The sequence below is a fragment of the Hylobates moloch genome, unplaced genomic scaffold (assembly GCF_009828535.3).
Source record: "Hylobates moloch isolate HMO894 unplaced genomic scaffold, HMol_V3 SCAFFOLD_16, whole genome shotgun sequence".
NCBI lineage: Eukaryota > Metazoa > Chordata > Mammalia > Primates > Hylobatidae > Hylobates > Hylobates moloch.
The window spans coordinates 32887675-32914836 of NW_026652291.1; the positions used below are offsets into that span (position 1 = coordinate 32887675).

At 44.5% G+C, this 27162-nt stretch overlaps 1 protein-coding gene across 9 annotated transcripts in view; it reads right to left on the minus strand.

Moving 5' to 3' along the window:
* Positions 1–27162, minus strand: part of RGS6 (regulator of G protein signaling 6) — a 642060-nt gene that overhangs the window by 95564 nt on the left and 519334 nt on the right. For all 9 annotated transcript variants that reach the window (XM_058429366.1, XM_032134933.2, XM_032134936.2 and 6 more), the window contains exons 4-8: positions 16933–16983; positions 13127–13233; positions 11820–11871; positions 5543–5607; positions 1256–1332 (exon numbers count right to left, since the gene is read on the minus strand). In XM_058429366.1, coding sequence (XP_058285349.1) covers positions 1256–1332; positions 5543–5607; positions 11820–11871; positions 13127–13233; positions 16933–16983 — 352 coding nt within the window. The remainder of the gene's footprint in view (positions 1–1255; positions 1333–5542; positions 5608–11819; positions 11872–13126; positions 13234–16932; positions 16984–27162) is intronic.

Sequence of the window (27162 nt, forward strand, 5' to 3'; positions counted from 1 at the left end):
AGATCCAATCATTCTGTTTCCCAGAATTAAATGGATCTGGTTGACAACCATGTTTGTGGGGTGGGGAACATAGAGTCCCCATTCCTCATGTTTCCTTAGAGAGGAAGAAATGTCCACTATGTATCCAGGAGAAAAAAATCTCGGAAAAACCCTTCTAACTTTTTTCTTCCTTTCATCACTTGTCCTTTGTGGAGGAAAAATGACTTAACTAATTGGTAGACTTGAAAGAAGAAATTGAGAAAGTTCAGACTTTCCCTCTCTGGGCCCCCATCTGGGTCAGCCTGTGCTCAGGATAGCTGCTGTCTGCATGCAGAAAACTTACAGGGGTCACCTCTGCCCTGGTGGGGTGGGGTGGAGGCGCTGGGGAGAGGAGGCCTATAGATACACACCTCTGTCCAGGAAGGGCAGGTTTAATTTGCACCTGTGGCCACATATCTAATGTCATGCCCTATAATCTTTTTTTTTTTGAGATGGAGTTTCACTCTTGTTGCCCAGGCGGGAGTGCAATGGCATGACCTCAGCTCACTGCAACCTCCACTTCCCAGGTTCAAGCAATTCTCCTGTCTCAGCCTCCTGAGTAGCTGGGATTACAGGCATGTACCACTATGCCCGGCTAATTTTGTATTTTTAGTAGAGCGGGTTTCACCATGTTGGTCAGGTTGGTCTCGAACTTCTGAGCTCAGGTGATCCACCCCCCTCGGCCTCACGAAGTGCTGGGATTACAGGCATGAGCCACTATGCCTGGCCTTACTCTTGCTTTTAATTAGTGTAATAATCTGATATTTTGGACTCCAACTGTCTGACTTCTGTGCCTTATTTTTCTACTGGTTCTAAACTCCTCCCCTGTTAGGGAGAAGACAGGGGCTACTTGTTGTTCTTCCTAAAACTCCAACCTGTTTTCCTGTGAAGACAAAATCCCCAGCCCAATGGGTAAAATGGGATTTCAGCCTCTGAACACAGAAAATAACTGGAAATCTCTTGGGGAAATAGTTACACCTTCTTATAACCAGAGTTCTACCTTTGGGAGGATCTCGCTTGTCTGCTGAAACACACATTTCTGAAATTGTTTTAGAGTAACATTGGTTATGAAGATGAAACTTATCCATCGGACCTTAATTTCTACTCAGTTGCTCTCAGGCCATACTAGAAATACTAACGCCATCTGGAAACTTCACTTTGACAATCCCACCTTCACACCATTTCCAAATTCCAGAGTCTTTTCCTCTCTGAAAAGGTCTCTATCAAGTTCACCTACTTTACTTGTGCTTCTGCTTGCATAAAGATGAATTCCCACTTCCTTGCAAAGGCCCTCTGGAGTCTTGCTAAGTTTTCCTAATGAGAAATGAAAATCAACAAGAAGGCATTAATCATCGTAAATTAGCACATTGACACCTATGCTTATTATACGGCATCCATCAATTTTGGTTACTTCCAACAAAATAGCAAGACCTGCTTTAAATCCCCTGGACATGTATCCAATTTGACTTTGCACCAGACCCTGCTGTACAGAGCTGAACTATTAATATTCATTTATACACCCATTAAGTCTGAAGTCTCTATGGTTTACCTGATTCCTCTCTTCATACATGTTTTACAAGAATGCAACTCACACAGCACTTGTTTCAAAGGTTGCTGAAAATAGGGAAAATTGTCTGTGGCTATTGGGGAATTAACGAGTCTTTGCCACCTGTTGGTATCTCCAGGAGCAAAATCAAGGCTGGATTTCTCAGGACTCATCTTCCAGTGGGGAGCTGGGAAGGACACAGGAAAGGAGAACCAAAGGGACCTGGCTTTCATGCTTTTTCTAATGTCAGGATTCAAAAGTGGCTGAGGCTGGGTGTGGTGACTCATACCTCTAATCCCAGCACTTTGGAAGGCCGAGGCAGGTGGATCACCTGAGGTCAGGAGTTCAAGACCAGCCTGCTCAACAGGGTGAAACCCCATCTCTACTAAAATTACAGAAATTAGCTGGGCGTGGTGGCAGGTGCCTGTAATCCTAACTATTTGGGAGGCTGAGGGAGGAGAGTCGCTTGAACCTAGGAGGTGGGGAGGTTGCAGTGAGCCGAAATCCTGCCACTGCACTGCAGCCTGGGCAACAAGAGTGAAACTCCGTCTCAAAACAAAAAACAAACAAAAAAACAACAAACAAAAAAACCAAACAACAAACAAACAAACAAAAAAAAACAAAAGTGGCCCAAAGGGAGTGTCTACGTTTGTGATGTTCATGAAAGAAAAAGCCAGAAACAGAAAGAAAAGTCATTGAATGTTGCTGTTAGAGAAAAAGAAAAGTATTTTCTCTAAGTCTGTAGAGTTACCTAATGGAACATGAGGACAGGTAGCGAGGAGGGGAGTTTGACAGGCGCCCTAATGATCCTCCTAATTCTGATGAATGCAAGGCTGGAGCCCATATTATGCTATGTATTTTCATAGAGCTCACGCCAACACTAATTGATTACCCTCATTAATGGATTATTAATATAAAAGGAGCTTCAGTTGGAGAGTACCACACATGAGCTCACAGTTATCACCCAGGCTTGGTGTGCAACTACTTCTAAAAACTGTCTTTTTGACTCTTCCACTGCTCATAGGAAGCGAAACTGGTAATGCCTAAATGTCAATCAACTGCGACACAGTCATAGTACAGAATTCTAGGCAGCCATTAAACACAATAACGTACATTATAGTTACTGACATGGTAAGGACCCCAATACACCTACGGTATAATGACTGGGGAAAGAGAAGCAGCTGCCACAAGAATGTTTGTGGTATGATTCTAATATAGTTTTGTAAAGAAAAAAACCTATGCATACAAAAAACTTAGGTGGGGGGGTCACAGGTTATATTCTCTCCTTTCTTTGCTGTTTGAATTTTTGTTTTTGTAAAAATAATATGTAATCAGAAAATTTATAAAAAATTATTGCATTTTGGAAGCAAAATGCTTTTTTTGGTTTTGAATCATTTTTGTGCAGAACTTCAACCTGAGAGCACATCTCAATGCCATTTTTTTTTTTTTTTTTGAGATGGACTCTCACTCTATTGCCCAGCCTGGAGTGCAGTGGCACAATCTTGGCTCACAACCTCCGCTTCCCGGGTTCAAGGGATTCTCCTGCCTCAGGCTCCTGAGTAGCTTGGACTATAGGCGTGTGCCACCATGCCTGGCTAATTTTTTGTATTTTTAGTAGAGACAGGTTTCAGCATGTTAGCCAGGATGGTCTCTATCTCCTGACCTCACGATCTGCCCGCCTTAGGGATTACGGGCATGAGCTACACCTGGCCTCAATGCCATATTCTTTACAAATACCAGAGAAGAACATTAAGGGACAAGAGAAGAGAAACTGAATCAAATACAGCAGGAGTTGATGCTGTCTGATTTCTGTATGGGACCTTTTTCTAAAACATTGAAAATATGAAGAAGAGACACACAGGAGGGAGAGGCCCCAGGCTTCTACTGTCTGGGCCTTTCCTCAAGGTTGTGTTAAGGAAGTAACGTCATCATGTCAAAGCTACTTGCACTGGGTGCACAAAGAGTACAATAGCAGTCTTTTGAAGGAGGGGTGATGTAACTGCTGGACATTTGGGCAGACAGGGGCACTACTGGGCTCCCAGGACATCCAGAGCCACAGAACAACCAGGCCAAGGTTTATCTGGGGAGATCATAACTTTCCAACATATGATCATCTGATAATGCAAACTCTAGCCAGGTTCTGAGGCTCTGGACAAACTGCTGCACTGCTTCTTCCTCTTCTGCCCCCCTGCACCCCATTCACAGGTCCATGATGCCAGTGGGATCAGAGAGGTGAAGGACCATGCGCACGTCCTGCTCCCCAATGGCATGCACATTCACACTTGGGCTGTCGAGAGGGGAGCGATGACCCAGCTGGCTTGGTAGGCTTGGGAACATGAACCAAGGAGAGGTAAGGCCTGGCAGAGTGGGGCCTCACGCTTGTTTTGAAAGACAGAGGCAGTAAAAGCAGGAAGGGCTTTGGAGGTGGGTGGGTCTGAAGATGCTGTTAATGCTGGACTATCCTGGGAGGGATTCTCTGCTGCCCTTAATGTTGCCCCTCCTTCCATAGCTGCTGGCCCTTCAGTCATTGACGGCTCAGCAGCACATCCTTTGGAAGATGTATAGGGAGAGGGAAGTGGAAGGTATAAGAAAGTTTAGCCAGTTTCTCCCATTCTCTGTGATCCATGTAAAGTTCAGTTTGGGGGAAAAATTTTGCAACCAAAAGTTAAAAAAAAATTAAATGATCTATGCGTTTTCAAGTGCTTTGGTTTCTGGGCTCTGTCAAATGGGAATGGACCCAAGTTTGGTGGTGGGGCCTCTAATTTTTGCAAGAAGTCTCATCTTATGAAGAAAGATAGAGGAGGAAGGTAAGAAAGCTGGGAAGTAGATACCTCATGTGACATACATCTTGTCTTATTTTCTGAATTGAATTTTACCCTTAGATTCTGCCTCTGTTACCAAGCACAGGAGAGTGGGTATAAAGGTGCAATTTAAAATTTTAATTTAAAATATTATTATATAGTAAACTTGACTTTTTTCCTTTTGAACAATTCTGTAAATTTTAACACATGTATAGATTCATACAACCACCACCACAATCAGGATACAGAACAGTTCCATCACCTTCCAAAAATCCCCTACCCCATCCATAACCCCTAGCAATCAGTGATCTGCTTTTCAACATGATAGTTTTATCTTTTCAAGAATGTCCTATAAATGGAATGGCTGGCTTGAGATTGGTTTCTTTCACCCAACATAATGTCCTTGGTACTCATTCAAGTGGTTGTGTGTATCAATAGTTCATTCCTTTTTACTGCAGAGTAGTATTCTACTGTATGGATGTACCACCGTTAGTTTAACCATTCAACTGTTAAAGTGCATTTGGGTTGTTTTCAGCTTCTGGTTATCACAGATTAAGCTTGTATGAACATTAGTTTACAGGTGTTTGTGTGAACATGAGGTCTGATTTCTCTAGGGTATGTATATACAAGTGGGATTGCTTGGTTATATGGCAAGTGTAGGTTTAACTTTATAAGAAACTGCCAAGCTATTTTCTAGAGTGGCTGTACCATTTTGCATTACCACTAGCAAAGTGGAGAGTTCCAGTTGTTCTACATCCTCGCCATCACTTGGTATCATCAGTATTTTTTATTTTGGCCATTCAAATAGGTATGTAGTGGTATCTCACCATGGATTTAATCTGTATTTCCTAAATGGCTAATAATATTGGACATCTTTTCATGGGTTTATTTATCATCCTTGTGTCCTCTTTGGTAAAATATCTGTTAAGTCATTTCCCTTTTTTTAAGTTAAATTGCTTATTTATTGTTGAGTTTTAAGAGTTATTTACGTAAAAATACCATCTTATTGTGATGGTCAGAGGAGCTGAGAACAAAGGAGGAGAAATAGAAGATACTTCCCTTCCACTGTCTGAAAGGGATGAAAGGGGGACAAAAGAAAAAAAAATAAACGTAGACAGAGCTACAGATATGATTTTGCTCTCTTCTCATATCTATCCTGGAAAATAATCATACTTACTGCTTCATAATCTGCCAGTTCCAGCCTTGCTTTATTTTGCATTGTCCTCTTACAGAGATAGATGGCTGAGGGAAGAAAAGAAATGACAACATGTACAAAACCAGCAGCAAAATGGAATTATAAGCCCATCCATCCATCTGTCCATCCATTCACCCATTCACCCATCCATCCATCCATCCATCCATCCATCCATCCATCCATCCAGACAGCCCACCCGCCCACCCTTGCTACGTGCCCAGCACTGTCCTGGGAAAAATATGTTTTCTAAGTGGACCTCATGACCCCTGACCTCTATAAATCCTTTCGTAGTCATGATCAAATGAGGACTCCTCCATATTCCAATCCTGACAACTCCCCTTCTTCCTCCTCACTCTGCTTCACCCTGAACATCCTACACTTGGAGTGATATTTCACAAACATGATCACATTACTCCAGTGCCTAAAAGCTCCGCCTTGTGTCCTCAATGGCCTCAGAAGTAAGGTTGGGCTCGTTAGGTGGCAAATATGGTTCTTTATGATCTGCTCACTGCTTAGCTCATCAACTTCTTCTCCCTCATGCAGGCACTGTGAGGCCACCAAACTCTTTTCAGCTTCATTCTTTTGCATATGTGTCCTTTTTGTGGAAGGTCTTTCTCTCTTCTCTCCTTCCCTCTGCCTATCTGGCAACCTCCTATTAATCTTTGAAGACCCATGTTGGTGTTTCAGATAGCATCTACACATCCTTGACCATGGAACTAAATTCCATTGCACTGAAATCCTGTATTTACTAGACTGTCCCCTGCTCTAGGCTGAAGTCTCTTTAAGGGCAGAGGCTATGTCCTGCTCAGCTTTCGTCCCTGTCCCTAGCACCAGAGCCTGTCTTGCCAGGTGCAGTAAAAAGGCTACGGAAAGGGAAGACAATTTAAGTCTCTCAACCCAGGCTAAGGAAAGGTTCTTGGCCCCTGGTTTCCCTGTTTCTTCCTCAAACATGGCCTTCATCATCACTTCTTCTCCCTACCTTTCCTTCTTCAATGTCTTCCTCCTTCTCCAGAGCCAAGTGGAACAATCCAGGGAAAACAGTAGATGAGTGGCATAAATAAATGAACAACAGAATGATCAAGAGGGAGGGCCAGAGAGAACCTGTGATCATTTTGTTGTTGGACAACAAGATCTCTTTACTAAGAGATCTCTAGTCAACTCTTTGCTGGATCAACCAACTTCCTTCATTTGTTCTGAAAAATTTACTGGTACCTATGACAGTTTGGAGCCTGGAAGCTAGCAGCCTACCCTCTGGCATGCCCACACTTCTGCTTCCACCCAGCGAATTGTGTACTCATAAGAGTCAGTTGTGGTTGTTCCCAAATCTGCTTATGTCAGGCACATCTGTTATTTTAATCACACAAGTTCACTAAATATTACATGTGTCAATGAAATAAATGTGAAAAGAGAAAGAGCGTTGCTTCTATGAAAACTCAGTTGAATGGTTTGGAACAATTTAATGAAGGAGAATCAGCTAAGACAATTGCTGGTGAATTTGATACAGGTGAGATAACTGGAAAAAGTAAGAAAAAAATAAAAATCTAGGCGGGGCCAATATACAAAAGACTACAAAAATGTCTTTACATTCTTGATGCACTTTAAAGACACCAAAACAGGGTAGTTTATTTTGAGTGTGGTTGATTAAGAAACTAAAATTAGTCAGCTCATAATCAAAGAGAACACTTTAGTCCTACCTCACAAGGCTGTCAAATGAGTGTTCCTTTGTGTATCTTACCTTTACATGAGGTGCTTAAGGTGTGCATATGTTGTTTTAAAAATGATTTTCTACTTACCAACTTTTCCAATGAACCAAGCAGCTACAGTGCTTCACTGTGTCTGATAAAGGGGTGTCTGATCTATCACAAAGTACCTCCTTCAGTCTCTTGGACCCCTGGCAGAATTAGGGACAACCTCAGGCAGGAAGCTTGACGTGTCACCAGCCTGACCCGGCCAGGTCACGATTACCCTTGAGCAGCACAGGTAAGTGGAGGTGGCAGCTGCTTTGACAATGCTGCCCTGGACAGTATTTTGCATTGGCCAAATTAAAACTCAGAAAAGGCTAACCTGGATTTGACTATGGGTTTTATGCAGGCAGAGTCATCCCAAGAAATGTCCAAATGGGACAGCTGGGTCAAAATGGGACACCAGGGTTGCGAAGTGAGGTATCACGCATGGAATGCAGAGCTGGGGCCACTCCTGATGGCCATGAGTCACAGGGTCACACGCTACTAGCTAATGTCCCTGTGCCTAAAGTCACACAAGGAATCTTTTCACCACAATGAGGAAGGTGGGATGTGGCTGTTCTTGGCACAGAACTCCCTGGGGCTTGTCTGCATCCCAGAGTGCCTTCACCACGGCTTGCTCTAACTTCCAACCAGCTCTAGTGACTACTGGTGACAACAGCCAGCCCTACAAGAGGGCATCTGGAGGAACTGTCTTAAGCTCAGATATTGATTTCTCTTGGGTATTTAATTTCTTACCAAAAAATTTGTATTTCCTTGCCCTTACATCTGGCATTACACACTTACCTATATCTCATATCTCACTTAGATAAATCCACTGCCGTCTCAAGTTCACCATGTGTCACCACACAAAAGTGGAACATATTTAAAAATTGTATAAAGGGAACAGATTCATGTATTATATGTGCAATTAAATTTCTTAAAAAATATCGAGCTTATCGAATTTCAATGTACTGAAGAAACTGACCCCTTTCTACACTTTCTGCCTTTCCTAGCAACATCATTATGTACCTCAATCTCCTAAACTAGGGAACCTATAACTCACTTATTTCTCTATTTTCTTCATACTCTCTGATGACTTTTTAGAACCAAAGAATTTTAGCAGTGGAGGTAACCTTGGCAACCATCAAGTACAGGCCCCTCATTTACAGATGGGGAAACTAAAGGCCCAGAGAAGTAAAGTGATGGACCCGAGGGCTAGTTACAGATGGAGATGGAATTAGAATCGAGGCCCAGTGCAGAGTTTCCTCTATGACATTCACCGATCCATTTACTCATTCAGTCACTCATTCAAAAATGTACTGAGTGTCTCCTATGGGCCAAGTACTGTTTTAGGTGCTGGAAAAATCACCATCGTAGCAGCTACAGCTTCCATTGAGCCCACTGAATATCAGGGACTATTTGACTAAGTCACAGCCCTTACTTGATCTTCCACAGTCCACTTACTTAATCCTCATAATAACCTTACTAGGTGGGTTCTGTTATTACCCCCATCTTACAGATGAACCAATTTTTTCCCAAGTTGGGAAAAAACTTGGGAAAGTGTGTTCATTGTTGGGGACCCACAAAAGCTTCTCCAAACTGCTGAATCCATTCTAAACGTCTCTACTTGACTGCCAAGGCCTTTTTATAAACCTGCCTCTCCCAAGCTATCCAGCCTTCTCAGTCATTCATCACATAAAACCTTTGAATACTCAAGTCAGATCCTCACCATGCCTTTCTTCCCTGCATCATGCTGCCTCTCCCAGCCTGGAATGCTTGCGGGGAAAGGCTGTGACTTATTCAAATCTCCGACATAGAGTTTGACAGAGTAGGGACTAGTAAATGTTTGTCGATTGAATGAAAGTGTCTGGTACTTCATCAGTCCAAATCATACTATATTGAATTCTTAGCTTCAGTTTCACATGCTTCCCCATCTCCTTCTTGCTGATGCTACCCCACAATTCTCTCCTCTTCTCTAATTCAGCTAAGGTGAGTCAACATTTTAATCTAGGCATTGAGAAGCAAAATGCAAGTAAGCAAAACAGATGCAAAAATGAAAAGTTTTGTTCACAGGGCAATATATTCTTATCCTGAGACAATAGAAGTCTAAGTACAAAAGTCAGGCTGGCATAACTTACTGGGCACCTAAGCCCATATTCCTTTTCTCCCTTTAACCTCAGTCATAATAATATCAACCAGCATCCCAGTGGCAATAATACCAACCCCACCCCAGTAGTGATACCAACCACCACCCCGTATTAACTCAGAGAACCTTACACGCATTTCATTTAACCCTAACAAAACAACACTAGGAGACAAGTGCCATTACTACTCTAATTTTAATATGAGGTCCCTGAGGCACAGAGAGGTTAAGTAATTTGCCAAGATCACCCAGCTAGTGGAACTGGTTGAGCCTGGGGGCTCATTGTGCTGGATTCTCTCTTCGTAAATACATCCTGATTTTCTAATTAAACTGCTTTGGAAACCCTGGGGAGTACTGATTTTTCTTTGTTTTAGAGACAGGGTCTTCCTCTGTCACCCAGGCTGGAGGGCAGTGGCACAATCATAGCTCACTGCAGCCTTGAACTCCTGGGCTCAAGTGATCCTGCCATCTCAGCCTCCCAAGTCACTGGGATTACAGGTATGTACCACCATGCCTGGTCCCTGGTGAACACTTGTGCATCCTGAACCTTGATTTCTCCCTCTGATTTGCCATAAATTGAGGCACAGGAATTTAAAATAATTTTTCTTTAATGAGAGCCTGAAACAAACTATTATTTCTCTTCCTGTTCATGACACACAATTAAAATTATAAAATGAAGAACACCTGTAGAACAGGGAGATGATGCCCTTTAGTACTCAGCATAAGATGCCCTAAGCTTTATGGAAGTAAATATTTTAATCACACTTGGGCCCAGGTATCTGGTCTTACCATCCTCCCACCCTCTCCTCTCCACTGCCTAGAAAAATACTGGTTTTCACATTCACAGGGGCACACATTACTGCACGGAACTGAGCTATAATTATTCAAATTCCGAGTTGGGCTTTCATGAGCAGTCTTTTCAGCCCTAGAAGCACTAGTTTCATGAGCGGTCAAATGCAGCTCTCGCTTGCAGCTGGAAGCCTTCCTGGATCCACTAATCACACTGGTTAGAGTGCAGCACAGTGTCAGAGGGCCCACAGTGTTGCCTGTGGATAGCCAAGCAGACAGCCCCAGAGCCTGCCCTTCTGCATGACTGATGTCCTCCACACTTGACCGTGGAACAACTCCAGCCTTAGTAGGTAACAACTCGCTTGTATTCCATCCTCAGCTTGGCTCCCTGTTGTCGGTTTCCTTTTGCTCAAACGTGTGATGACTCCAAGGCTGTATCTTATCCCAGGGGTCTCCCAGACAGGCTCCCCTGATCACCACCCAGCTGCACATCTCCCTCCCACTCACCACAGCTGCATCTGCCTTCTTGTCTTAAACAATTCTGCAAAGAAGCTGCAGGTCTCATTGAGTGTCCCAGTCCCAAGGAGAGCCACAGACCAGACTGCCACAGCAGCTGAGTCAGCAGCAAGGATGCATGGAAAGGGGCAGTGCTGCAGCTACAACATTCAGGTGTGTCATGCACGGGACCGTGAAAGAAGCAAGGGTTTTGGAGCCACTCAGATCTGAGTTCAAGTTCTGCTCCTTCTTGTGAGTGTCTGTCGATCACCTTCAATAAAGAACCAGAACTGTCAGTGGAAATTTACTGAGCACTAATTCTGCCTCAGACATGGGCTATGCACTGTACATATGAGAATGCATAAGCTGGACCAGCCTCTGCCCTCGTGAGGCTTATAATCAAGGGAGCATTCAGACAATGTGGTAGTGTGAGGGTGTGGCCCCTCTGGGCCTCAGGTTCTTTCTCTTAAGCATAGTGATAATATAACTTCTGCAGAGAACTGGCATATAGGAATATTAAATAATCTCCACAGAGAATATGTGGCAGAAGTCTTGTAGGTCCCTGTCTAGAGAGACAGAACTCTCGACTTCACCCACTCTTTATTTTCCCAGTCCAGAGTGACTTCTGTATACTCCTCCCTGGTCTCTGTCTCTTTTCTAAATTGCAACTATCAAGAACACCAAAAGGTTCTTAGTAAGTTTTGACAAGTCTATGAGAACAGAAAGGGCCAGGAGGAGGTAGCCCCTTGATCCAGCCCTCCCTGAAGCCCTATCCCTGGAAAGAACAATTAAAAGTCACCATCCCATAGTGTTGCTGTGGGATCCTGGTTCTCCACGGCCCCAAGATGAACATACTGACCACCCTTGATAAGATTTTTCTTCCCTCTCCTGCTTCCCCTCCAAGGACTACATCTTTCAGTGAGCTGGGCCTTCCTCTGTTGTGTGGAACAGGAAATTTGTTATATAGCAACAATATGAGAAAGGACCAAGCAGAAAGGACCCTCCTCCCCGTGTACCACCATTGCCCACACCAAGCATTTGTCTTCTGCACCCCCAGAAGTGACACACAGGGTTGAAGTTGAGAGTTCCCAGTGGCTTCAGTTCTCACCATAGTCAGTGTTTTCAGGTTCCCAGCAGTTCGAAGGCCAGAAGTACGGAGCCTGCAAAGGAGCATGGGTGTCAGGGCTCAGAGGTGTGCCATGCCTGCATTTCCCTCCCACACCCAGGGAGGAGCCTCCCTGATTGCAGGCTCTCCCCCATCTCCTTCTTGCTGATGCTACCCCACAATTCTCTCCTCTTCTCTAATTCAGCTAAGGTGAGTCAACATTTTAATCTAGGCATTGAGAAGCAAAATGTAAGTAAGCAAAACAAATGCAAAAATGATAGGTTTTGTTCACAGGGCAATATATTCTTATCCTGAGACAATAGAAGTCTAAGTACAAAAGTCAGGCTGGCACAACTTACTGGGCACCTAAGCCCATATTCCTTTTCTCCCTTTAACCTAGTCTGAAGAACTCTTCTCCAACCCCTTTGGTTAGACCTTGATTCAAGCCTGTATCCTCTGCCCTCATTCCCTCTGTGGAAGGATCTGGGAGAAGGAGTGTAAAATGGGTGGGGAGGGTGATTAGGTAGCAAATAGAAACTTCACTCCGAGAAGGCAGCATGAGACAGTAGAAAGATCAAGGTCTGTGCTATCAGGCTCACTTAGGTTCAAATGAAGGCTGCTCCTGGATTTACTAAATGACACTTTAATTCTTTGAGCACTTCAGTTTTCTCATCTGTAAAATGGGTGATATTTACCCCCTAAAGTGTGCTCTTCAGAATAAATGAGGAAATCTGCACAAAGTGTCTACCCTGGTCTGAATGTCTGCGTCCTCCTCAAATTCACATGTTGAAATCCTAATCCCCAAGGTGATGGTATTGGGAGATGGGGCCTTTGAAGCCCTCACAGATGAGATTAGTGCCCTTACAAAAGAGGCCTGATATAAGCCCCGGGTCCTGTCTGCCATGTGGGGATACAGCTAGAAGGTACCATCTATAAGCCAGAGAGCAGGCCCTCACCAGACACCAAATCTGCCGGCACCTTGGTCTTGGACTTGCCAGCCTCCAGAACCATGAGAAGTAAATTTTTTGTTGTTGTTGTTTATAAGATACCCAGTTTAGGTATTTTGTTGTAGCAGCCCAAAGGGACTAAGGCAGTGCCCAGGGCATGGTAGACTCTCAATGACAGCCTTTTACTATTCTCTAAGTGGGTCACCCAGTGGCCCAGACAAAAGTTCTCTTGGCTTTCCCAGTGCTGATGAGGAGTGAGGGCTACTCCCTCAAATATCCCTAGGTTTTCTTTGTAGTTCTAACCTGAGATCAGATGATGTTGTGAAGAAAAGCTTCTTCGGGAGGCGGAGCCAGCGGGCTTACCTGGAAACGATAAAAGGTGCCATCATCCTTCATGGTGAGAACATGGTCTGAGATTGGAAAGATGTAGCCCTGGGCAGCGATAAGGCTTCCCAAGTGTATTGCTTCAACTGTAAGAACAGTGCATAGAGAGAGAAGGAATTAGAAAGCAGGTTATTTGGCTGAAAATTAAGCCGGGAAACCAGAAGTCAACTGTCATCACCCCCAGATGACTGTGTTGATGATACGATTGCTCTTGCTCAGTATAGGGGTGGGGAGGGGAGATGCCAATGGCTGGAAAGGGCAACTATGTGTCTGGGACTTGTCTGAATCCCACCTCTGAGAGCCTGACATGGCTTTAACCCCTCCCCACCCTGACCTTCAGAAGAAAGTCTGGCTTCAGGATCAAGGGCATAAGTTCTGGCATAGAAGAACCTGTATTTAACTAAGTGAGATATTTCACATGAAGTGATTGTCTGGTACAGATCAAATACTCCATAAGTGCTGGCAGCTCTGATTCATATCAGTTTCATCATCCCCAGCAGTAAGAATGCAGCCTCACTGCCCATAGAGATGTAGGACTCCCACTGCATTCCCCAGTATGACAGTCCCATCAGGAATGAGAAGGGTGTCACCCTTCTCTCATGGACAGAGAGGAAAACCTCACTTCCTTTGAAAATTAGAGGAAGGACACTGAAGTGGACAGTGACAGAGAGAGGCTAACCTGATAGAAATACTTATATTTTTGCCACAACCAATCTGTTCCTTTGTTCCTTTAGCACCAGCCATAAATAGATGCACACGGAAAGTTCAGAATATAGGCCAGGCATGGTGGCTCATGCCTGTAATCCAGAGGCAGGCAGATCGCTTGAGCTCAGGAGTTTGAGACCAGCCTGAGCAACACAGCGAGACCTTGTCTCAATTAAAAAAAAAAGTTAAGAATTTAGATTTATCCTGCACAGAGCTAAGAAAAAATAACAAACCTCAATGCTTCTACTACACACAATCTTTCACAAATCCAAAAGTACTGTTACAGGTTAAAACTAATGTTTGGACATGGAAATTGTTAATGTGCTCAGGGAGCCTCTAGTAATTATTAATTTCACGAGCTCTGACTTTTTAAAATAGTTTGTTTCGGCTTTACTTGCAAACTTTTCAACAAGTTGAATACGATGTAATGTTTTGCGTATTAAGAACCACCTATTCTCCTTTGAAAGAAACATACATGTAACTGGTGGAATTAGAATGAATGGAGTTTTATTTTACTTGCTTAGTGATGACCAATTTGCTATTTTTTTTTTTTTTTTAGAGACAGGTCTCACTCTGTCACCCAGGCTGGAGTGCAGTGGCGCGATCACAGCTCATTGCAGCCTTGAACTCCTGGGCTCAAGTGATACTTCTGCCCCAGCCTCCCAAGTAGCTGGGGAGGCTGGGGCAGAAGTATCACTTGAGCCCAGGCACATGCCATCACGTCTCATTTTTTTTATTTTTAATTTTTTTTGTAGAGGTAGGGTCTTGCCATCTTGCTCAGGCTGGTCTTGAACTCCTGGGCTCAAGCAATCCTTCCAGCTGAGCCTCCCAAAGAGCTGAGATTACAGGCATGAGCTACCATGTCGGGCCAGTTTGCTTTTTAAAGTCTATATGCTTCAAGAACCATGAGTCCAGCTAGAACAGAAGTTTCATCAGCAGCAGCTGCTCCTTCCCCAGAAAAGAAAGAACAAAATCCTGTAGGAAGGTGACTTTCATGCCACCAGTCTTGGAGCTAAGACTCTAACTTCATTCTCTGAGCAAAAATGTTTTTGCTTAGACATTGGCCAATGGGGCCAGGTGTGGTGTTTCACACCTGTAATCCAAGCACTGTGGGAGGCCAAAGCAGAAGAACTGTTTGAGGTCAGGAGTTCAAGACCAGCCTGGATAACACAGTGAGAGCCCCATCTCTACAAAAAATAAAACAAAAAATTAGCTGGGTGTGGTGGTACGAGCCTGTAGTCCCCAGCTACTCGGGAGACTAAGGTGGAAGATAGCTTGGGCCAGGGAGGTCAAGGCTGCAGTGAGCTATCCTCATGCCACTGCACTCTAGCCTGGGTGACGGTGAGACCTTGCCTCAAAAACCAAAAAATAACCACATGAAATTGGCTGATGGGAAAAAGAAAGGAGAGAGGGGCAGATGCTGGATCTGACTGTTTCCCAAGGCCTTGGTTTGCCTCATCTCCCCCTTCTATTCCCAGCTGACAAATTGTTCTTAGCTTCTCCTCAGCCACTTCTCAGAAGCCCAAACAGGCCCCTATACCATGATGTCTTCCCAAGGGCATCAGAGTATAACAGATTTTCATAGAAATAACTTTCATCATTCAGGACCCTTCACAGAAGCTTCTCATGCCAGGGCCAGAGGATTCCTGAAGCTCATTCTCACATACTGCTAGCCAATTTAGGGTTCTTATAATAGTAATGATAAAATATATGTCAGAAATACAATGATTATTTTAGGAGGCAAAGAAACAAGTACTCTTGCAAGAGAAAAGGCGGCCATGAGGAAACACGTTCCTTAGTTTAGCATTATAATCACAGGAAATGCTGACTTTAAATAAATGTACCTAAACAGGTAGACGCTGATCCAGTCCAGGCTTTCCAAGTGGACATTCAGAAGTACAGGCTGCATCAGGGACAACACATAGGGAGTTGCTTTGGGTTCTATCCTTTACAAAGGGTTAGTATTTATAGTGTTTTCCCTGTGAATCAAGAACTTGACTAGAATTAAGAATTTTCACTAGTTGTGAGAATAGCCACTAATCAAGGGGGTGAAAAGACTCAAGCCACTTCTATGAATGATCTGCTTTTCTGGCACTCAGAGTTCTAACAACTGTATATAATTAAACTGCATAGAAACTGTATTGTTTTGCAGTCAACAGATTAGAAATGTTGGGGGAAAATACAGGAGTGCCAAGCTGACACGCTGACTCCAGCAGGGAATCACAGCTGAAGGTCACAGATCCAGAATGGGCACTTGATAAAAATCTTCAAAAAGCACTGTGGTTCGGGGCCATTTAATTTGTGGCAGATAAGTCTAATCACACCAATGTCCATTAAGAACATCAGAGTGTATTAGTGGATCTTTATAAATGTGACCTTCGGGCATCAAGAATACTCAGTTAATCAAGGCAAAGGAGTATGTAATAAATTCAGAAAAGTATTAACTAACAGCACATGGGAATAAGCTTTACTTATCTTGAATTTTTATTTTTCTGGAACACCCCCCATTTCCTAATTACACTGTGAAAATAAATTTTACTGCCTATTTTCTGGTGGGAGGACAGACTTGGAAATTGTTTTATCGGCCAGGGTTTTGCTGTTGATTTCCTGGTAAGGTCTTCCTAATTGAAATGCGCAATGAAAGTTGAAAAAAAATCATTCCTTCACTTCTTGCAGAAGCAGAAAACAGAGGGAGTCTTAGCAAATAATTAAACATCTTAATTGTGGATCAGGCAATCTAATTTTAAGAGCTGGCTCTAGAAGGCTGTTCAGTGACAGTGCTACAACTTATCTTTAACTGCTGCAGCTAACGAGAATTCAACTCATTTCACACATTATTGTATTGGGCTCTTTGGCATTCTAAATAGTTGCTCATTTCCTCAAAGCATGATTTAAATTTAAAGACAAATATTCAGTGGAGAAAATAAATTAATTTTATTTGTAAATAGAGCGATTCCACATCTTGGAATTCACATTTACAAGACCAGTTCTCAGGAGGGTAAGAGAATCTAGTTTGGAACTTGGTTATGGGATGTTTACTGATAGCAGGGGATACAAGGGCAGGGTCAAAGGTCAAGTACCTGGGTCCTCAATGGAAAGGTTCTTCATAAGCCACTGCACAATGTCAGTACCTGCAACGATAAAGCAATTTCAGCTGAAGACCTCCTGGGTGTTTAACACTGTGGCAGAAGAACCATGTTTACCTAAGAGAATCCTAATTCCAATCAGTCCACACTGTAGAGCAGGATAATATGGGCACTTTTTTATGTCCTAACCAACCCTTTCCATTCTTCAGTACACTTCCATAGTTACAATTCCATTCTTGTCCAAAAAACACTCACTTCTGATGATGCAGGATGAGCTTATATTCACATTTCTAGGAAGTGTCTACAGAGGACTTCCCCGAGACATGCTAGGTGAAGCTTCATCATGCCTGGCCCCCAGACCATTTCTTGAAGAAGGAGGCCTCATCAGCTCCCTACCGTCAATTACAAGGGCTGACCAACACAGGTGACCTCATAGGTTCTTGCAAAACTCTCATATCCTCTGGCACAGGCCTATCCTGAATGAATGTGTCCCTGCATTTGTGGCTGAAACATCTATGTACTCACCAAGACCTCTTTCCTCTCCTCACTGTGCCATAGCTAGATTACATTTCCAGACTGCCCTGCACTTAGATATGGACTGAGTTCATACCATAAAATATGGGTAGAAATGGCATATGCCACTTCCAGACCTGGACCATAAAAATTCCTACATGGCTCTCCATAGCTCCACCCCTTTCAATCTCATCCACTGGCTGCATGTGGGGGACTCCAAAGACCTGGGGGAATGCAGAGCCACAACAGGGAGGGAGCCATGGTTCCAACCATGGACATTATGCCCATGTGGGGCTCTGACTTGACTGAGGAATAAACTTTGTTGTGTTAAGCCCCTGAAATTTGGGACTTAGCTGTTTTGGTATCTAGTATTACCTTAACGAATATAAATCTTAAGAGTCTGAAGGAACTTTTAAAGCTTGTCTACTCCAACCCTAGCCAATACATGAGTCCCATTCACAACACCCTGGACAAGAGGTGCTATAACCTGTGTTTAGAATCCCTAGTACCTGGAAACTCACAAACTCCCCCCTACCCAGTCTGACCCAGTTAAATCAGCCTTGATTTATCTGAACAGAAACTTGCCCCTCTCTGACTTCCTCCCTTTGGCCTCAGTTTTGCCCTTTGATGACAGAAAAACAAACCCCAACCTAACCACTCTGTGTGACAGCCCTTCAGCTATTCAGACAGTCCTGTGGCATACCAGCGACATCCTCCCTCCAAGTGCAACAGGCCTGGGTCCCTCAGCTGCTTCCTTGCAGGGTGTGGCCTGGAGTTCCTCACCATATGTTTCCAATCCTCTGAATATGTTCCCTTCTGTCTGCCTCTCTTTGAAAATGTGACCCTTAAACAATGTTCTGAGAGCAGCACTATGTACATGGCAGTAGAGGAGTTCAGTTTTCTGGAAGGTTCTGAATTTCTGGTCAATCTACCTTTGCCACCCAAAGATCTCACTTTAAACCAGTGCAGACCACTGAAGGTGTGGCTTTGTCACCTCTGAATTGTTTGACGGAACACAGCCTGCAAGGGGAGACATTTTAGATATCAGAGTCCTACTGTGGGTCTGAGGCTTTGGTGCGAGGGAGGGGATGTGTCAAGAACTCTCCTGGGCTGGATTCTGGCTGAAGGCCTGGGGATCCAGCAGAGGGCCTTCATGAGGATTGCCCTCTTCCCAGAAATCAGTTTTCTTAGATATGTGACTGGTGGCCAGAAGTGGGACTGATACAGGACGGAAAGCCTAGACATTTTGTTTCTCTCTGGGTCCATGGCAGGTGAAGTAACCCTGCACAGTGGAACCCCCAGGGCCATCCTCGTCCTCCTGTGTGCCCCAGTTCTGCCGACGCAGCCTTGCAATTTTGCAGTTTCCCCGCGCCAACCTCAAAGGCAGCACTTCTAGGCTTCTCCTCACTCTTGCTGCTCCTGGACGGCATCTGTGAGTCAAACTTTAGATCAAAACCACTCCTATTCATTCGTATTCTTGGAGAGACAGAGAGAAAGAGAGAGAGAGAATGAATATGTGTGTGTGTACATGTGCCTGTGTGTCCCTTTCCTCCAAATTATACAAGTTCAACATTTGTCCCAGGAAATGAAGAACAAAGCAGAAATCAAATAAGAACTGTAGTCCCAAGCTGGGAGTGGGAGAGATACTCTAATCTGTTTTTTCCTCGAAAGAAAAATAGTTCTGGCCAGGCACAGTGGCTCACGCCTATAATCCCAGCACTTTGGGAGACCGAGGAGGGCGGATCGCGAGGTCAGGAGTTTGAGACCATCCTGGCCAACATGGTGAAACCCCGTCTCTACTAAAGTACAAAATATTAGCTGGGCGTGGTGCCACGTGCCTGAGTCCCAGCTACTCGGGAGGCTCAGGCAGGGGAATTGCTTGAACACGGGAAGTGGAGTTTGCAGTGAGCCGAGATCGCGCCACTGCACTCCAGCCTGGCCACAGAGTGAGACACCGTCTCAAAAAAGAAAAAAAAAATAGTTCTTTTTTGTGGGTTGCCTAGAAACTGTGAGGTTTCCTGCATTAGCCGAGCTGTCCCCCAGGCCTGCGGATTATCTTTCTGCTGAGCTTGCCGAACCATTATTTATCACCTGCCAAGATTGATTACTCACCCTGGGACAATGACAGCCCTTCCTTTCCCCTGTTAATTACTGTCATCATTAATATCCATGTCACTAATTAGTATTCATTCACAATTGAAACTCCTCCTTTGCTATCATATCCGCTCCCCCCACCACCCCAACCCCCGGCTCAGCACCATTGTCTGGGTTTCCACCCGCTTTTGGCTTCCTGTGCTCAGTCTTTGGCCTAATTGTTCTCCCCGGTCCACCAGGCTGTGGTTTGCATTTACAGAGCTAAAGGATCACATTTAAGCACTTTTGTTTCTAAAGAAGGGAAAATCACACAAACCCATTTCCTTTTTTCCCTAGCCCCATGGAGACCACAGAGTGGAGTTTCTTTTCCCTGGTTCAGCCACCATGACGGCTGCTATCTCATCTGGGGGCTGATGCAACAGTCCTCAGGCCCAGGCAAGGGCTGGGCGGCTGACCCTGGCTGCCTGGGACACTGCACTTGATCTGCAGTGGCATCCACTCCGCCACCACCCCTTCCACGCCATGGCAATGCTTGGTAGACTCCATCTCAGCACAAGCGACACCACCCAGAGACAGGGGGACGTGCTCACTCTCACAGGCATCAGATATTCCAGGCTTCCTCGGACCAACCCTGGAGTGGCCAAGCCTCCAGCCCGTGGCAGGGAGTAAACCATTGTGTGTGCAGCCCCAGGAACAAGTCAGAAAGGGAAATCTGTCATAATATCGCGTCCTTTAAAACATTTACAGTGATTACGCTGTAGCATCTGACAAGAGTAATCCAAACATCCAAATCACCAGCAGGAGAAAGTATTTCCATTCTTTTTTCACTTTCCTTCTTGCCTCTTTCCTTCCTTCCCGCTAGCCCATGATCACCCTTTCCTTCCTGTTCTAAAGAGAATTTGAAGCGGATTCCTTTTCTGCTCTATCTAAAATTAATTGTTGCCTTGTTACCACGATAGGTTTCTGGATCTTATCTTAGTCAAGCTGCTTTGCCAAGGACTTAAAGTCAATAAAACAACATAACAAATGCTATGTTGAAACAACATAACAAATGCAGGATGGCCACCCTTTATTCCCATAGATCCTAAAAGCGTTCTTTTTGAAGCTGATTTATCAATATATATTCCAGGGATATCCATGAAATACACCAGAGGGCACCCAAAACACCTCTCCATTGCATGCGTGTTTTATTAGTGTATTTAAGGATATATTTATGCTATGCAGTTATGGGTTATGTTTCTGTATGTGTTATATGTATTTCAATTGTGTCTTTTATATCTAAAATCACGTTTATTAGATGACTGGGAACAAACCAAAAGGCCTCTAATAGAGGATTGAATAAATAAATTATGGCTCATTCATGCAATAAATATTTATTAAACATCTACAGTGGAAAAGCATCTTGAGAACAGGGTTACTGTAAAATATTTAAGTTCTATTAATTATATATGTATATATATATATATAAATACGGAGAGGAAAAATTCTGGATATATATTTAAATTGTTAACATTAGGTTATTTTGGGGAGGGGGAGGCATCAAATAATGGGAAATTTCTATTCTTTACATTTCTGTATTATTTGAAGTTCATAGAACATTCATATAATACTTTTACACTAGAAAAATAATTTTTTATTTTAAAAAGCACAGAGAGAAGAAAGAGTTGGCCTCTGAGGCCAAAGTGGAGACGGTACGGGTAACTTTGGACGGCCTCTGGCTATCCTCAAGCCCTGGCCACTTCCTGCTCTCTGGGGAAAGAGCCAGGAGACTCAAAGCTCTCTTTTTCCTGAGGGGTAAACAGTGGGAGGCTCAATCCTGAGGCTCAACAGTGTGCCTCCAATTGGCCACTCTCTGGCCATCTGCCACTCCTGCAGCCTCAGAGCGACCCTTTATAGACTCTGACAGGGCTGTCCACCCCTCCTCTGTGTTTGTTAGCTTATTTATTTGGTGAGAGTAAGACGCAGTGATCTTTTCCTGGTGCCTTTCCATGCTGAATTAACTCTATTGAGTAAGCTGGTAAGGGGTTTCTGTTTCTGGTTTTAGGCAGACACTCATAAAATTCAGGGCTTTGTCTTCAGGTGTTTTAAGCTCCTCCAAAGTTGTAGCATTTGACAGGGATAACCCTCCTCCCATTAATGCGTCAGAACCGCAGGAGATCCTAGTATGAAACACTCCCCTGATTCTTCCCAAAGCATTCTATCAATCCGAGCCCAGATCAGATTATGCAAAGTTGATAAAAAGACTGGTTCCCATCACCTGCAAATTTCCAGTAACTTGAAACCTGGTGGATTATACAGTACATTATAGTACTGATAAATGAAGCAATTCATAAACCAATTATCAATTTTGACTGTTGGGGAAAGACACTTTCTTTTGAGTAAAATGTTTCTGGAGCCGTATGAATGATCAGATGGTTCCTGCCATGAGTGAACTCACCGTCCTCTTCAGTCAAGTTTATGACTGAGTCCACTGGATTTTCACATTCCCGCCAGGCCTCTGCTGCACCTCTGGGTGGGGAGGGCAGCTTCAGGCCACCTTATCCATAGATGTCATGCACAGGCCAATGCTTATGAAGGGGGAGTGACATTTCCTGAGTGCCCATGGTGTACCAGGCCAGAGCTGGGCACTTGACCCTGTTATCACATGTCATCTGGACAATAATTGTGTCCAATATGATAATTATTATGTCCATTTTAAAGACGAGGCCCAGAGAGGCTCAAGACCACAGGCTACTACTGATGTAGAGCCAAGGTTGGAATCCAGGCAATTTCATGCCAAATATTATTTCCACTATACTATTCTGTGTCTCTTAACTCTGTATAACTTTCCAAGTAGTATAAAGAAAACTGATATTCTGTATGTATTCAGTTTTTTTCCTGAAACAGAGGCATTAATTTAGTGATGATAATAATTGGTACTATTATTAGCTGTTGAACTAATAATTTATTGAGCACTTTCTATCTTCCAGGCTTTGGAATAATCCTACTATACTAATCCTATGCTGTAAATAGCATATTATTATCTCCATTTTGCAAATGAATGGAAGGATATTCTAAGTAGGACAATCTTTACAGTCTTTTTTTCTTTTATGCCTTAGTTGAAAAAAATGCAACAATCAGTTAGCAGAGAAAGCTTAACTAAGAGGAAATGTTAAACTGGGCTTTGGAGGGTGAGCACAATGAGTAGCTGGCAGTAAGACAGAAGGGAACACAGGTGGGAGAAACAGAGTGATGAAAAGTTCAGTGTCATTTTCAAGTAGTGTTTGGTCAGTGGGCTTGAGTTTTTCCAAGGAAAATCGTGGCAAATTTCACACTCACTTGCAAGCATAGGAAACGATAAGGTGCAGCATTTATAAAGTCAAACACACTTGAGAGCACCTCATGGTACATCACTTACAAACTGTGGGAACCTGGGCATGTCCCTTACCCACCACCTGCCCTGATCTCCATTTCTTCATACGTCAACTAGGGGCAAGTGCTGTCTAGTTAAGAATAAAGCCAGGTATACAAGACTCTCTTCACAATGCCTGGTTCATGGTTTTGCTGAAATGACCTGGTTGTTAGCAAGTCATCTGCTGGCCCTGTGCATTTATTCCCTCATATGAAAAAAGGACAGTACACTTTGGGAGGCCAAGGTGGGTGGATCACCTGAGGTCATGATTTTGAGACCAGCCTGGCCAACAGGGTGAAACCCTGACTCTACTAAAAATACAAAAATTAGCTTGGTGTGGTGGTGGGCACTTGTAATCCCAGCTACTTGGGAGGCTGAGGCAGGGAGAATTGCTTCAACCTGGGAGGTGGAGGTTGTAGTGAGCCGAGATCGCACCACTGCACTCCAGCCTGGGAAACAAGAGTGAAACTCCGTCTCAAAAATAAAGAAAAGAGGACAGTAATAATGGGACCCACCACCTTGACTGTGAGGGGTAATGAACCCATGCAGAGTGGCTGGCATATCATAAGCATTAATATTAATACACATTGGCTACTCATAGAGTCCATGTTTCAGGGACCTCATACCAGCCAAGTGTCTAACCCAGTCATCTGCGTAGCTGGGAGAGACAGCAGCAACATGGAATCCTTGTGTTACTTACCAGCTTTTAAATTTTAGGCCTTAGAGAATCTCAAAATGTCTTCTGGTGCTTTTAGGCTGGGATCTTCTGATAGACAGCTTGTTGGACAGAAGGGGAGGAGGGCGTTGTGGCTGGACAACTCTACTAGCCTGGTGAGGCCTCACTGAGAGACTGGGACCCCTGCCTGGTGCTTTTCTGATCCTGATCCAGGATGCGCATTTCCCAGAAGTGAGGGCAGGAAGCAAAAGAGGTGCCCTCACCCCACTGCAATTCAGTTGACGGTAACGGAATCAACATCTTTCTGGTTTGGGATGCTCTGGTCATGTCCATCCCAACACCCTCTTCTTCTTCCCCCACCTCTCCTGCCTTGGGACCACCTTTCCCTTCCCAGAATGCAACAGTCTCCATCGCACCACAGGGCCTTTGCATCTGCTACTCCCCGGGCCTGCCATGCCTTCCCTTTCTCCTCCCACCTCTTCCTCTAGCTCAGGGGTCCTCAGCCTCCCAATAGGTAACGGTCCCTGGCCTGTTAGGAACCAGGCTTCACAGCAGGAGCTGAGTGGCGGGTGAACAAGTGAAGCTTCATCTGTATTTACAACCCCTCCCCACCACTCGCATTACTGCCTGAGCTCTGCCTCCTGTCAGATCAGCAGTGGCATTAGATTCTCACAGGAGCGTGAACCCTATTGTGAACTGTGCATGCGAGGTAGGCTGCACACTCCTTATGAGAATCTAATGCCTGACGATCTGTTCCTGTCTCCCATCACCCCCCAGGTGCAACTGTCTAGTTATAGGAAAACAAGCTCAGGGCTCCCACTAATTCTACATTGTGGTGAGTTGTATAATTATTTTCTCATGTTATAATGTAATAATAATAGAAATAAAGTGCACAATAAATGTAATGCACTTGAATCATCCTGAAACCATCCCCCACAACCCTGGTCCGTGGAAAAATTGTCTTCCATGAAACTGGCCCCTGGTGCCAAAAAGGCTGGGGAACACAGCTCTAGCTGACTCTGACACATCCTTCAGCCCTAACTCCCTCGGGAAGGCCTTCATTGCCCTCCAGACTGGCTCAAGGTCCTTTGGCTTTCAACCTCAAGAGAACAAGGTTCTTTCTCTTTGGAGCATTTATCTCAGTTTGGAATTAGCCACAATGTAATTATTTGATCGATGTCTGTTTCCTCTTCTATATTAGTTTGCTATGACTTCCATGACAAGCTATCGCAAACTGGGTGGCTTAGATAACAGCAATTGATTGTCTATGGTTCTGGAGGCCGGACAGCTAAGACCCAGGTGTCAAACGGGTTGGTTCTTTCTGAGGGCTGTGAGGGAGAATCTGTCCCAGGCCTCTCCTGGTCCTCCCGAGTGGCTGGGGCCACGGGCATGTACCGCCATGCTGGCTAATTTTTTAATTTTTTGTAGTGACAGGATCTCCTTATGTTACTCAGGCCAGTCTCTAACTTCTGGGCTGAAGCGATCCTCCTGCCTCGGCCTCCCAAAGTGCTGGGATTACAGGCATGAACCACGATGCCTGGCCCAAATTTCCCCTTTTAATAAGACTACCAGTCATACCAGATTAGGGCCCACCCTAATTATCTCACCTTAACTAATTACATCTGCAATGACTCTATTCCAAATAAGGTCACATTTTGGAGTTCTAGTGTTTAGAACTTCAATATATGAACCCATAACGCCCACTAAACTGTAGCTCCAAGGGAGCAGGGACCCTGTTAGTTCTATCCCTGGCATGGAGTAAACATCTGGTGCAGAGTTGGGGTCTAATGAATGCTTATTCATTGATAGTGGTATTCAAATACACATCATAATACATAAACACCCACACATGTATATTCAATATGTTTTAAATTTTTCCTCAATTTTTTTGTGGCCCTTGAAAACATCATCACAATCTAGTACTAGACATCATATAGGCAGTTTACAAACACTGCTTTAGAGGAAAGGTTCAGGGCCTTTCATCCATTGATACTGTTTAAAAAAAAAAAACCACATCTTTTTGCCTGTAATCCCAGCACTTTGGGAGGCCAAGGTGGGTGGACTGCCTGAGGTCAGGAGTTCGAGACCAGCCTGGCCAACATGGTGAAACCCCATCTCTACTAAAAATACAAAAATTAGCTGGGCATGGTGGTGGGTGCCTGTAATCCCAGCTACTTGGATGACTAAGGCAGGAGAAGTGCTTGAACCTGGGAGGCAGAGGTTGTAGTAAGCTGATTGCACCACTACACTCCAGCCTGGGTGACAGAGTGAGACTCCATGTCAAAAAAAAAAAAAAAAAAGAGAAATCTCAACAAATTACTACCTAAACAAATATTAGGTAGCAATTCAAAGCCTCCTCCTTTTCCTTATTAAAAACTGGCTGTCACTGGGAAGAGGACAGCAGGTGGAAGGAAAGGTAAAATCTTCAGCTCTTTACCTCCAGGCTGAGAGACACTCACCGGCCCCCTCCCACCTCTTTGGCCTGTCCTCGCTGCTCAGCTGACTTCCAGACTGCAGGGTGAGCCCGCTTTTTGATTGGCTTTTGTCCAGCGGGTGATTTTCCCTTCTTAACAGGCAGGCCTCTGAGTCATTCTGACGTGGTCTTGAACAGGTGGGAGGCATTACATCCAGACACAGCAAATACGATTTTGGGCCCAGTGATCCCTCAAGCATCCTGCCATATGTGGTCCTAAACCAGGGGTCACCAGGGGCACCTCCCTGGGGTCTTCTCCCAGGTTGGCCAAATCGGCTTGCTGGCCTCCATGGGTATATGACAACGGCACCACGTGGTGACCCACAGAAGGAAAGCAAAGGACTTGGCTGTAGCTGGGATGGAGAAGGAGGAATCTCAGGCTTCTCCTGATAGTTTGCCTCAAGAACTGGAAATTGATCTGGGAGTAGATCCCACACACTGAGGGAGAAGCCCCCAGACCGAGAAAGGATGGGCTCATCTACTTGAATGAAACAGAGAAGCTTGAAAGAGCCAAGGTAGGGCAATTCCGGAACCATCCAGGACCAGAAAACCTGCAGCAAAGGCCTGGGGAGACGGGGCAGGAGAGACAATCAGCTGCGGGGAAGCCCTTGGCCACTGTTCTCCCCCAAGCCCCATCCCCCCTCACCTCCCTCCCACTCAGACCGTGCACTTCCCCATTCTCTGATATTTAAAGCTTCCCTGTGCATTATGAAAAATAATAGGGGCCAGGAGACCCAGCGAGGTTATTACCAACTCATAAATCAACCAGGAGGCTCTGAGGGCTGTGGCGAGGTGTCTGAGATGTGTTCCCTGGGTTTGTTATCTCACCTGAGCCCCCACAATTGATTGATAACCTCATAACCCTCCCGCGTCCGAATCCCAAGTCTTATATCTAATTGTCAGCAGCCGAGTACATGATTTGCAAGAGGATGCAGGCAGCAGCAGACGTGGGGGTGGAGGAGAGATTAGTTTTTGTCAATCAAAAGCGTCCAGGGCAAGGGGAGAGTGTGCGGGATTTAGCTCAACAATCAGCTTATTAAATGGAGGCTGGGTATGGGCTACATTGATTAGGCCTCA